This window comes from Triturus cristatus, chromosome 9 (genome assembly GCF_964204655.1).
Source record: "Triturus cristatus chromosome 9, aTriCri1.1, whole genome shotgun sequence".
Taxonomy (NCBI): domain Eukaryota; kingdom Metazoa; phylum Chordata; class Amphibia; order Caudata; family Salamandridae; genus Triturus; species Triturus cristatus.
Genome location: NC_140592.1, coordinates 342,691,828 through 342,705,444, shown reverse-complemented (window position 1 = coordinate 342,705,444; position 13,617 = coordinate 342,691,828). Strand labels below are relative to the sequence as shown.

Genomic DNA, 13,617 nt, shown 5'->3' with positions numbered 1-13,617 from the left:
CAAAGTGTCCTGCTCTGAGAAATTGTCACAAGGACATGACTTTAAGGCACCTGGCTTCGAGAAGCCTTTAGGAAAGGCTAATAAACACTGTATAAAGTTGAATCTGAATCTGGTTAACAGGAAGCAATAGTGAACGTTGTTAACAAGTGACAAAAAAGACTGCGCCTACGAGCTTGAGCTGAGTGATATATATTTTCTCACTGAGGGCTTAGCAAGTTCTATGCCCTCCCTTTCCGCTTCCTGCCTAGCCAGAAACAAGTGTTTAATGTTTCTCATATCACTAGGGCATAATGGCCTAGGGTTCGTAAACAAATCAGGACAGCCTAGCATCCTCAGCTGCTCCATGACATACCTTAAATAGGGAATACGCAAGGCCCCCTCAAGTGCAATACAGTCCACTAATACAAGTTGGTTTAAGGTGGGAGCTGGACTTGACCAGATTCTTAGCTAGCGCATTAATGGTGTGGCTGCCATAAGATCTGAAATGTAACCAAGACCAATCTCCTCATGCATCATGAAGGCAGGGATACAGGGGAAGGGACAGCAAGGAGTCTGCACAAAAATGAATTCTCCACCACCTGCAAGTCTCTTACATCCTTGTACCGCCACACATCACATCCATAAGTGGCCATTGGGATACATTTATCTCTATAAACCTTTATTAGGGCGGGTACAGGCTTAGCCCCAATCTCTTTGCGAAGTCCATGGTTACCGCCACTGCCTTTGCCAGGACGTTTTTTTTTGTGCTCTTTGCCCAACCCACGACCCTCTGTCATCAAACAACACACCCATATAGGGAAAAGTTGAAACTTTAGTAAGTTCTACCCCCCTGCAGAAGAACTTATGACTGGTAGCCTTCTGGGTAACGATCATCATGGTGTGAGATTTGGAGAAATTGGTTGCAAGGTCTAGGGAGTCCATGAAATCTATAAAAGCATTTAAAAGACTTTAGAGACCTACAGCTTTCCTGGCACACAAGATAGCGTCATCTGCATAGAGTAATGCGGGAATACGTTTTGAGCCTGCCCTAGGAATGTTTTTACTGGATGCTGAGAGTACGAACCCTAGCATGTTGATGTAGAGCATTTTGAAATGTCGATAAATAACAAATTGATTAAAGTGTCTGAGGTTTATGACCGATCTCATCTTTTTGTTTTTATTTTGAACTAAGAAAAGCGAGCTTAAAAAACCTGAAGGATAAGGGTAAGAGAGCTGGATTGCTTGTTTGTGTAAGAGAGTGAGGATTTTCAGGGAAATCAGTGCCGGTATTTCAATTGAAAATTTTAGAGGAGGAGGGCGGCAAGTTTGAAAAGGAGTTTCATACAGTTCTGTGGAATAACCCTGAACAGTGTTTAATACCCAAGGGTCCAAAAGTGATAGACAGTCATTTGTTTAGGAAACACCTTAAGCGACCCCCTACAGAAGGTGGGCTAGAAGGAAGACTTACTTGCTGGGTGTGAAGAGCTGGCATTTCTTTGGTTGTGGCTGCCATAACCTCTTGAATGTTGGGGATAGAACTGCGGTCGGAAGCCTTGGTAACTTGAATTGTAGAATTCTTTGTGTCCTTGACTTGTGGGGGTTCAGCCGGTAAATCGGCTCCTGCCTCTACTGGCCCTGGCAAAAACACGGTTAGATACCAAAAATTAAGTGATTGTTGGACCTTATCTTGGAAAACAAAGGTGGTGACATATTTACTGAGTTCCTTCATAATGGAATCGCTGAAGAGTAAACCATCTGTCTTGATGCCGCGGTCCATTGTTGCAGGATTTGCCAACTTGGGGTCTAGTTTGAGCAATAAACATTTACATCGTTCATGCGTTATTACAGAATTGCAACTCCCCAGAAGACAGAAGGCTCTTTATGTGTTTTGAGCCATTTCGGCTATATCAAAAATACGTTATAAAGAGCCGACAATGTCTAGCCTTTTGTCCTGACAGGTAGAAGATGCCTTATCGACTCCTTTACGAGGATCTTTGCAGAATTTGGAGAAAAGGGTTAGGATATTGGAGTCTATTGAAGATGTAGAGGTAATATTAAAAGGAAGAGAAGGTCTAGGGCACTTAGACTTCAATTGTGCTCTTGTTTGTTTGTCTACGGGAAAATGAAGTTTGGCAGAAATATATTCCCGCACATGCTCTGAAGGGAACCACCCCATGGAATTAGGCTGAATTATTAATTTGGGATCGAACATGGTTTGGCCTTCGGCATCTAATATTGTCTTGTCATTGAAGGCATCATGAGACAAAGGGGGTAATTTATTTTTCTTTGCCTATTTACCAGACAAAAAGTGTGAGTCATCCCCCACATCTGTGTCATTGTCAGTATCAAGATCAGCTATGTCATCATCTGTATTCTGGATATTGAATATAATAATCTGAGGGTTACTGTTCTCAAAATGTTTTGCTTTATTTTTGTGTTTAAAGCTAGAAAATGTCCCTCCTTAGAAGGAGGCCCTGGAGGAACATCATCCTCAATTCTATGTGAGGAATCCTCAACAGCCAATAGCGCAGTAATATTTTTTGAAGTACTTGTTTGTTACTGAGCTGATGGTTGGGCCACTATGGCCTTGCCCTTTATTGTTTTTCCCTGCAGATAGGGCCAGCTTGGACTGGGACATCCAATTGAGAACAATGTTTTCAAATGTTTTTGTTACTTTGGTCATGGAAGCTGAAACAGCTTGAGCCACAGAGGATTTAATTAAGTCATTTAAATTATTCTTGAAATCCTCTTCATTGTCATATTGAAATCTGTATAAATATGTAGTGCAAATAGCAGGGATTGAAAGGGTAAAATTGGGATTTCAGGCTTGAAACGGTGGCCTCCCTGAGGGTGGAGACTCCCTTAAATGACTGTTGTATCAGCGTCTCGCCGCCTTCAAGTTACCCGCCAAGGCACAGCAACAACACCTTCCACACTGTATCCCAAATTCTTTAACCTGGTCCTGATGATGGCCGAAACGCCGTGGACCCCCACAGCGTAATTCAAGGTGCCTCCTCTGTGATTGCCTAGAAGAATTACTTATCCACAAATGTACCAACTGTATGGGTATCATAGATGACCTTATTGTATATATACCTTGTTTGCGCCCCTTTTTTCCACTGTAAATATCCCTTCACTTGTCACCAGCGCCGTTCCCTTCTCACGAGCACTTGTGCACGTTACCACAGGTTACATGACATTTAATGTAACACCGTGTATTTATGATTATTTCATTATTTATATGTTTGACCATACAATCAAATATATGTGGAAAGCAATTCCTTAAATCTTTTCGCTTTATAGTCCTTTGTTTCCCTGAGCCCCTTCCCCCTTTCTCGACAAATTCATTGTGCTCTTTAATGATTTCCGTACCAAATGATACCCCTTGAATTTTCACATGTCAGCCTCAAATGCAAAAAGGGGGCTGCCCCTACTTCAGATCATTGAAATAAATTGCCATCCTATCCATTGACCTCACACAGCGACCTTAATTAAGTACAAGATTGTTCGTAAGGCATCAAAGCACCAGTTACATTACACAAGGGAACTTTTTTTTTTAAAGGCACAGATTGAATAAGTGATTTGCCCAGAATCACAGGATGTTGAGACGACGCCCAGAGTCAAACCTGGTGCCCCTGTCCCTTATTCTGCAGCTCTGTCTGTTTTGCCACATCCTCTCCCAGCACAGGAAGCCTCCAGACCAAACATGCCCGTTTGCAGCAGCAGATGTCCATGTCCCGGGGGCAAAAGTAATGAATGTTTGATTGTGAAAATACTGTCCGCATGCTGGTGTAGAGCACGGCGCAGCAACTCTGGTGTGGAGGGAGGCAATTAAAAGCTGCAATTTGCAACGGGGTAAGTCTGCTTAACCTCTTCTGTGCCCATGACGAGATAGTCTCGTCATGGAGCACGGTCGCGCTGTGCCCATGACGAGACTATCTCGTCATGAACCCCACCCACTAATGTAACGCCCGGCACAGGAGGGGGAAAGGGCGTGGCACTGAAGGGGTTAACAGAAATGGTAGAATATATTCTTGAAATAAAAAGAGGTAAACCTGCGCATAGGAATTGGGGCAGGTTAGCTAAGGTAGTACGGGTGGCACGCTAACATGCAGCACCACAGAGAGGAGCACAGGCACATATCAAAAACATTGAACATGTGTAACGAACAAGCAATGTCCTTCCCTGTAACACCTCTAACATGGCGGACGGCAACATCAATGATGGACTAATATAATTATTTAGACATTGCGGATGCAGTGTACGAAATTCCGTCTACGTTGGCCACCTCACCTAACAAAAAAAGTCACTTCATCTCTTCGTGCATACAAAATAAATATGACCTTGTGTAATGCATCTGGTGTTCATGTAAAGCGCTTGGATACCTACTTTGCTCTTAACTAATGTGCATTAAAAACCCGGTTCAAGAAAAAAGAGAAATGTGGAGAGGGGGGCGGGGGGGGGGGCAAGAGGGAAACAACCAGAGGGGAAAAAAGGAGAAATATGAAAAAGTGGGAGGAATATGAAGCAGGAGGTGATAAGAGAGAGTAATATAGGTGCGGGTGGGGGTTTCACGGAAGCACACAGCAGTGCTGAGAGGGAAAACAAGAAAACAGACTGCAATGAAAAATAACGCGGGTCAACACCACCACATTTAATCTCCTAAAAGCAGCTAAACCACCTTTCAGAAGGGGTTGGTCTGCCCCTAAACAGCACTCCAATTTTCAGCACTTGTAGGAGTTCTAAAACAAGCAGGCGCTGTGCAGAAGAAAAGAAAGGCGTGGAGCCGCCATGTATTTAAAAACAAGCAACGAGGTGGGGACCTGGGAAGAGGCAGTAAGACCACAGAGGGTGGCCAGGGCGGTGCAAAGTACTTGTATGTGTTCTAAAACAAGAGGGTGTCATGTAAAAGAAAAGAAAGGTGTGTGGCAGCCATGCTGAAATAGGAAGCGTGGCAGCCGTAATACAAAATACAGACCAGAGCACAGAAAACATGCAGGAAAGTAATTTTAAAAAAATAGCACCCTTAGGGAAAGAAAACAGTTGACAGGCAGGTATAGTGCAAGTGGAGTTCACAAAACAAGCAAGAAACAAACCAAAACAAGTGGTGTTTGGATCATGAGAAATAAACTAACCAAACAGGTGGTGTTCGGAACACGAGAAGGAAACTAATCAAAACAATAGTGCACAAAATGAACAGGTAAGGACTACAGTGCAACAATACCAGTAGCTCCGTGGGAGGAAACAAATGAGCACAAGGAGGGCCAAATAGGCAAGATTACCCACTAGTAAGCAAGCCTTTTTGAAGGACAGTCGAAGTAACAAATAAAAAGCCAATGGGTGGCTTGTAAGCCCACAGAGTGAATACAGCATATCTCGAAGAGACAGTGCATGCCCTGCCTAGAATCAACCTAAAAAGGTCATTCAAAACATCCAGTACACTGAGAAATAGACACCCTGGTAAAAGGGGAAATATTCAATGCTGCCTTATCTTTTGCTTAGAAAACAATGGCCTCTTTACCACAAAGTAGGCCCCGGGAAAGCCAGTGAAAGAGGGGCCACATGAACGTTCAAGTAAATGATGTCAGCACTTAGAAATACTAAAAATTACTTACACAAGTATGAGAGCTCACTTTTGAGCTCTGTGTGATCTGTAACATGCCGCAGGTTCCAGTCCTAGTAACTCAGCCTTTCATCCTTCTGTTTTTGAAATGAGTATCAATTTGGATTGGGAAATAATATATTTATATGAAAATCTTCTAGTTAAAGGTCTTTTGATAAATGAGCTCTATAAAGACACATTATTATTGATACTATTATCATTATTCTCCCCTTTCGTTTTCCTTTTGCTGTTTCTCTTGCCTCTTTCTTTTTCAGAGTTACACACTCATCCCTCATTGCATTCCCCTCTTTGTCCCCAGAATGCAGATTTACCTGCCACTATCGCTGTCGCTCCCAGATACGGTTGGACTGCAGTGGCTCCTATTACCGGGATCTGACTCCATCTGAGGCCAATGAGCAACCGAGTGTACGAGACACCAATGTGGTAAGAAGTAGAATTAAGAAGCATATTTTTCTTTGAAACCTTTGTGTGATCAGCTCCTGAACCAGCGCCCTAACACTTTCTACTGCAGCCAGCGTCTTTACACAGCACTCCAGAGAATGCACTCCTTCAGTGTTCCCATCAACACATTCTGTTCTGTACAACATCCCCAGTGCACACAAAGCACATTTACATCATCAGTCACATCCAGCAATCTTGAACCATGCCCATTCTTGCAACCAGTGCTCTTACTCTGTCCACTGCAACCAGCGTCTTTACACTGTACACCAGAGCATGCACCCCTTAAGTGTTTCCATCCTGCTCTACACCATCTTCAGCCACACAGCCAGCACGTTTACACCATCAACCAATTACAACTGTCTCACATCCTGTCCAGTCTTACAACCACTGCTCTTACACTATGCACTGCAATCAGCGACTTTACATTGCATTCCACAGCAGGCATTTAATGTAATGTAAGGTGGATTTGTAGAGCACTGCTTGTTACCCGTGAGGGCATCCTGGTGCTGATTAGGTGAGGGTAGGCGTGTGGTGGGACTGCACCTGAGTACAGACAGTCTTGATAGGTCCTCAAAAAGACTAATTGACAAGCCATTTTTTTCAGATTTTTGCTGAATTCAAGAAGTGAGGAGGAGGCCCTGAAGTGATGGGAGAGGTCATTTCAAGATTTGGCATCTTGGTAGGAGAATGGTCGACCTCCGGTTCTGCTCCTGTGGATGCGGTGTGTGTGTGCAAGTGAGAGTGATGCCTGGCAAAGTTGTCTGGTGGGTTGGTGGAAGTGAAGTTGTTGAGTGAGGTATGCGGGTCCCGTGTTTTGTATTCACTAGAAATGCATGTGTGAGAAGTTTGAACTAGCAACGCTTCTGGGTGGGAAGCCAGTGGAGCTCTCTGAGGAGTGGAGTGGGGTGAGATCGGCGCAGAACGTTAAGGACTACTCCGGCAGTGGCATTTCTGATGGTTTGAAGTCTGCAAAGAATGTGGGTTGGGATGCCGCATTGAGCTTCTTGCTGTAGTACAATCTGCTTGTGATTAGGGCCTGTGTAATGGTACGTCTGGTGTACAGTGGAAGCCACTGAAAGATTCTACGTAACAGGCGTTGACCTGCAACTTCATGGTGAGGTTGGTGTCCAGGATAAGGCTTAGGTTCCTAGCATGGTCAGTTGGGGTGGGTGTGGCTTTGAGTTCGGCAGACCACAAGGTGGAGTCCCAAAGTGAGCTCTTATTCACGAAGATCAGCACTTCAGTTTTTTCGGTGTTGAGCTTGAGGCAGTTCTCTTTCATCCAATTGACCACGCTGGTCATGCATTGTTTGAAATTTGTCTTGATGGTTATGGTTTCGTCTTAGAGGGAAAAACTGAGATGGGTGTCATCAGTGTAGGAGATGATGTTGATTCCATGGGATTTGATGATGTTAGGTAGAGGAGTTATGTGGATGTGAAAAGTGTGAGGCTGAGTGATGATCCCTGTGGGACTCTGCAGATGTGGTCATTGGGTTCTGATGTGAATGGCATGAGCGTGACTCATTGTGTTCTTCCGGAGAGGAAGAAAGATATCCATTTGAGTTCTGGTCCTTATATTCCAGCTGTGTGTAGTCTGGCGATAAGCCTGTGGTGGGAGAAGGTGTCCAAACTGGTGGAGATTTCGAGGAAGATGAGGGCAGCGGTCTGTCCATGATCGACTATTGTGCGTATGTCAACTGTGGCAGGATGAGGGCTGTTTCAGTGCGGTGGTTGTTACAGAATCCTGATTTTGTGTCATCTAGGAGTTTGTGGTGTTCTATGAGGTCAGGGAGTTTTTCTGTTGATGGTCTTCTCTATGACCTTGGGTGGGAAGGGGAGTAGTGAGATGGGTCAGAAGTTGCAGAGTACTTTGGGGTCGGCTGAGGGTTTTTTGAGGAGGGCGGTAACTTTGGCATGCTTCCAGCTATCTAGGAAGGTGGATGTCTTGAGGGAGGTGTTAATGATAAAAAAAATAGTGCAAAGCTGGTTGTGGCTTTTCTCAAGTTGTAGATATGGTGGGGAGAGGGGTCTGTGGGCACCCATGAGTGGACTGTCTTCATTACTGTTGAGTCCTCGATGGATAGAGGGTTCCATGTTGTCAGTTGGTAGTCTTTGGTTGAAGAGGTTAGCAGGCTGGGAAAGACAATGGGGGGATTGGGGTTCAATGTTGCTTAAGATCTTGGTGATTTTTTCATGGAAAAAGTCAGAGAGGTTGTTGCAGAGTTCTTGTGTGGGGGTGATAGTATTGGTTGAGGCTGTTGGGTTGTTGAATTCCTTGACAATGGCAACATTTTCCTTGAAGTTGTTGCAACTAGATTCAATTCAAAGGGTCCAGGCATTTTTCTTGATCTTTTTCACTTGATGGTGATAATGTCTAAGTGCAGCCTTGTAGGTTTTTTTTGCAGTGGGTCCTCGTGTGGTTCTCCATTTCCTTTCGAGTTTGTTTGTTGGATCTGTTGGGTTTTGTGTTTTTCAGGGGTGCCAGGGTACTCGAGCAGGTGATGATCCAGTCATTGAAGTTGTTTGTGTCATTGATGAGGTTGTTGGGTCTGGGTAGTGTAGTTGGAAGGCGTTGAGCCATTCTTTTTCTGTAACTTACTTCCGGCAGTGGCTTGGGGTGTTGGTAGACTTTGTAGGAGTGGTTAGTGATCCTGTTATGTTGAAGTGGATGATGGAGTGGTCCACCCATGTAAGTAGGGTGGACGATGGAGTGGTCCGCCCATGTGAGTGGGGTGATGTGGCTGACTTTGACCTGGTACCTGGAGTAGAAGATGGGGTTCAGGGTGTGTCTGTGATGTGAGTGGTCCTTGTACAAGCTCGGTGAGGCCGATGTTCTGTAGACTTTCAACCATGTCCGTGGAGTTGGAGTCCGTGGGGTTGTCGCAATGAAAGTTGAGATTGCTTAGGAGTATGAAGTCCTTAGTGCCCATGGTGAGGTGAGGTGGGTGAGGTTGCTGAAGTGAGTGTGATGTCTTGGAGGCCGGTAGGCAGGCGCGCCTTTGATAGTGGTTTTACTGTCTGTCTGAAGCTTGAAGTACATGGGTTCCATAAAAGTGGCTTTTGGGTCAGTGTAAGAGATACACTTGATGTTGTCTATGTGGATGATAGCGAGTCCTCCTACTGGTCTATGGGGTCAGTCCTGGTGCAGGAGTTTGTATCCATTAGGGATGGCTGCAGCGATGTTCGATGCAGATGTGAGGTTGAGCAAGATTTCGATAAGGAAGAGGACGTCCGGTGCTTTGGAATCAATGAGTTCCCAAATTTCAGTGGAGTGCTTGCCGAGTGAGCATGAGTTGAGGAGCATGTATGCGAGTAAGTGTTGTTGTGTGGGGTCGGTGTGTGGTGCTGTGTACGTGCGGGTCTTGAGTTCTGGCTTGGTGATAGTGAGGTGTGTATGTGGGTGGTGGAAGCATGTGTGTGGAGGAATGTGAAGTGACAATGTGAGCAGGCAAAGGGGCCCACTGTGGACTGAGGTGCGGCTCAGGGTGGTGCAGGTGGAGTTTGTCAGTGGTTTAGCTGAGTGAGGTCCTTGAACCAAGGTTCCAGGCACTGGGCACGGATTGGGGCAGATGGGCTTACCTTTGGCGCATTAACGGTACACCCGCTGCACAGCTGCACTGCAGCCTCCATTAAGTAGGGTCTTGGAGAGTGGAAGCAGCAGGGTAGGCGGTGGGTGGGCTCAAGAAGAGCGGGAAAGCCCAACGGGGAGAGCGAGAAAGTCTGGCAGGAATGGCAAGGTGGGAAATACCAATTAGCAGAGCAAGTCGGCAAGGCAAGGCAAAAACTGACAGAAGAGACCAAGATTCAAAATGGAGCAGTATGAGGAGCAAAAGTTGCACAATTGGGCAGATGAGAGGAATAAGGATGCAAAAAAAGCAGTTAAACAGAGACAGGAGGCAGATAGTACAGACGGCACAAACAAAAAAAGAGCAGGTACTGAGTTGGGGGCAGAACAAGCAGCTAACATGAAAAATAACAGGAAACAGACTCCAACACGAGTCAAAAGGGCAAGGCGAGGTCAAGGTCTCACTGAAGCAGAAAAGAGATGTCTGGGCATGCACTCCAAAAGTATTTCCATCAATGCAGCCTACCTTCTACAACATCCTCAGCAGCACAGTCAGCGCGTTTATATAATTCGCCACTTCCAACAGTTTCACACCATGCCCGATCTTACAACCATCGCTCTTACACCATCTACTGCAAATATGGATTGCACATCATAGCGTGCTTTCCATAGACTCCTGAACCATCTCATACATCCAGAGAGCTGAATCTGGTCCTAAGAGCCATCTTTCTCCACCATTCATAATCAAACTCTTATACCTGGACAACAAATAGGAGTTGCCAGGGGCAGCAGTTGGTATCCGTGGTGCTCCTATTACTACCCCTGGATTTAGACATTTGTGAAAGCAGCTGCAAGAACAGAAAGTAAGAAGATCTAGGAGTCCTTCTTACCATTAGTTGTTTACACTCCGTGAACTTTATACATCCCCTTATCAGGAAATATGAGACTGTCGAGGTGCTAAGAGTTGAACTGTAGGTTGTCAACCCAGTGCTCTCTGTGGGGGTCAAAGCGTGCCTAAGCTCACATATGCTACTCCTAGAAATTTGCTGAAATGATGCCTATGCTCTTACATCATCAGCCCCAGCTAGTGTTGTTGCGCCCCACACACCAAGCACTCATACACAATGCCCATCAGCTATTCCCTACACTTGCTTCATATCAAGTCTTACATCATTATATATAGATAATGTTGTACTCCGCAAAGAGACATTGTGTTGCAACCCATTACAGAGGGCCACGGGCATGCAGGCACTACTGGACCCAACCATGGTGGTTGAGGGCTTTTACTCCTGAAGTCCCGGGGCTCGACATGTTATGGATACTGAGCAACATTGCCAAGTATCACTTCTGCACTTGACTCTCAGTGCTAGCTGTGGACAAGCATTCAAAGGCTCCATCAGGGGAGGAAGTGTAAATACTGGTAAAGAACATGACTCATAACTCAAAGTGCAAACAGTATGAACAATGAATCTATGTCCAATCAAATACTTACTTTTAAAAGAAGAAGACGTACTTTATTTCTAACTCTACATATGCAAAGAAATAACGATATGCACAACCAGTAACACAGTCCCCTTGAGGGCAGGGCTCTAGTAGTTGTCAGCCAAATCCATGTTCCTTGTAATGTGCTCAGGGTTATTCCCCATTTATTAGTAGCTGAATCCAGGGAATGCTCACTGTTAGGCTGGACTCAAGAGTTACCCTTTGACTCTTCTGGAATTAGTCAAAAGCATCTAAGGTGCCATAGCACCCTTAGAAGCGAGTCTCCCGGGGCCCAACAGGCTCAGCTCATGTCCTAGCCATTTCTGCATCATGAGAACATTCAGCGTTGCAGTGGTGACCTCAGTACAGGCATCTACGAGTTCTGATCCTGCTTGGAGAAGCCGGGCTGCTCGCAGCCCACGCAGCAGTACCCAGAGCAGAGCTGCCAGATTTACAGTTATCGGAGCTGCTCCCAGCTCTGCAAAACACACAAGGACACATACATCCAGCACATGCTTTCACTGCACAGCACTACATCTCTCATGTTATGTATTCCTCGCAGGCATACATACACCCAGTACATGCACTAACCACACATGCATTGCACAGTACTGTTCTATCCCAGTACTGTACCCTCCACAGCCTCATATACATCCAGCACAGTCACTACTCCTGAGATACACATTACTCCACATCTACTTGATGTAGGCCAAGAGTGAGTTAAACACACAGCAGCTAAACTTTTGAAAAGGTGAGTGAACCTGTAGGCCTCACTTCAGTGACACAGGGTAAAAGGTCCTGTTCACTGCTACTGATCACTAAATGGTATGCTACCCCCACTGCGCTTGTGCTGGTTTACTCTTGGAGAGGGCTCCAAGGCCTCCCGGTCCAACAAGAACACAATCCATGAGACAGGCCTATGTCGTTGTCTACACAGATGATCCATGTTTACCTGTAACAAAAAATCGGCATTGGCGATCCAGACAACAGTACAGTTGGGGACTCAGGGCAGGGGTACACATTTTTAACCGTGTAGAGGACTTTTCTGTTCCAACACAGTTCTTCTCCTCAGTGAGTATTCATAAGCAATGCCCACATGCCAAAGGTGTTACACATGTGCCACTCACTGCAAGACATCCAATGCGCTTACTCTACTATAAACACTAGTACAATTCCCAACTACAGCCAACATTCCCCACTCATCTGCCATGATGTTTACATTGTCTTTCCACAGTCGCTATGTTCACGCCATTCACCTCTACACAGCACTTCTTACCTACAAAGGTATCTCCCTTTACTTTCTTCTACTTACAGAGTCTCTCTATGTGGGTTTGTCACCCTGTATATGATGGGCTATCTATTGTTCTGTGCATTTCCTTCTCATGTGTTCGGACAACAACCCACATCCCATAGGCTTTGATTTGCTTTTACTTGCCATCAGAAACAAACATTACCTTTTTTATGGATGCTTTCGCCTATGTTTTATCAACTTTAAAATATGTTTTGCAGTAGTGTTAGCTGTTCTACCCCGAAAGCAGTTTTATTTTCAAGATGTTTTATTATTGTCTTGAGTTTCTCCTGTTCAATTCAATTCAATTCAAAAGACCTTTATTCGAATTTCATAAAATCCATAAAAGTACAACAAAGAAAACAACACATTTATACAATAATACAATCCATAAAAAACACCACAATCACAGTAATTCATTTACAGGTATACAACTAGCATAAATAGTTTTCAGGGATTTTCCATCGTTTTGCGTGCGTATACTATTAATCTCAGAAAAGTGCTTGTGCGAAAAATTAGTTCATCTGTATCCAGGGAAAATAATAATGAACATGATTCCCCCAGTGAAAGGGGTCTTAATTTCCTAAAATAGGGAGTTAAAAACCAGTTAATATATTTTAAATAAAATTTGCAGAAGAATAGGAAGTGAATGTCATTCTGTTTGCTAATTCCATCACATGGGCAGGGATTGTATTCTACTGTGTGATGATACCCCAAAGGGAAGGCCAGCAAGGTTTTTACAGAACCTGCCCTTAAACGAAAGAGCAGCGATCGTTCCCAATTGGACATGGGGAGAGTTAGATAAGATGGTAGTGGGTGTCTACACAAATCGTACCCCATGTATGTAGCAACAGAAGATTTAGATAGCTCCTTTCCCATTCTTTCTGAGTTAAAAAGTGCATAAAGTGCTTGTTTGACTACGACCTTATCATTCATCTCAATTCCTGTGGGTTCTAAGAAAAGATTGCCTTTATCCACTGCACATAATGTTTTAGAGACCTCAGCTAACCAGGGTATTGACATATGGTGGTCACACTTTAGGCAATCCAATATAATGTTTTTGGTTAAGGTCGCAAAATTATTTGTCCAAATCCTAATCCAAAATAGGGCTGGTCTGGCTCTAATAAAATCACATACATAGGGGAGATTTAGTTCTTTATGGCAGATGAATTCAGAGGCTGAAAAGGGAGCACCCAATATTTTTCTACAAAAACGATTTTCCTCCCGTTGAATCCCTGAA

General features: G+C 44.5%; 1 protein-coding gene across 1 annotated transcript in view; it reads left to right on the top strand.

Moving 5' to 3' along the window:
* RASSF1 (Ras association domain family member 1) overlaps positions 1-13,617 on the top strand; it is a 273,445-nt gene that overhangs the window by 162,224 nt on the left and 97,604 nt on the right. The window contains exon 2 of the mRNA XM_085625104.1: positions 5,901-6,025. Within this exon, the coding sequence (XP_085481230.1) occupies positions 5,901-6,025 (125 nt within the window). The remainder of the gene's footprint in view (positions 1-5,900; positions 6,026-13,617) is intronic.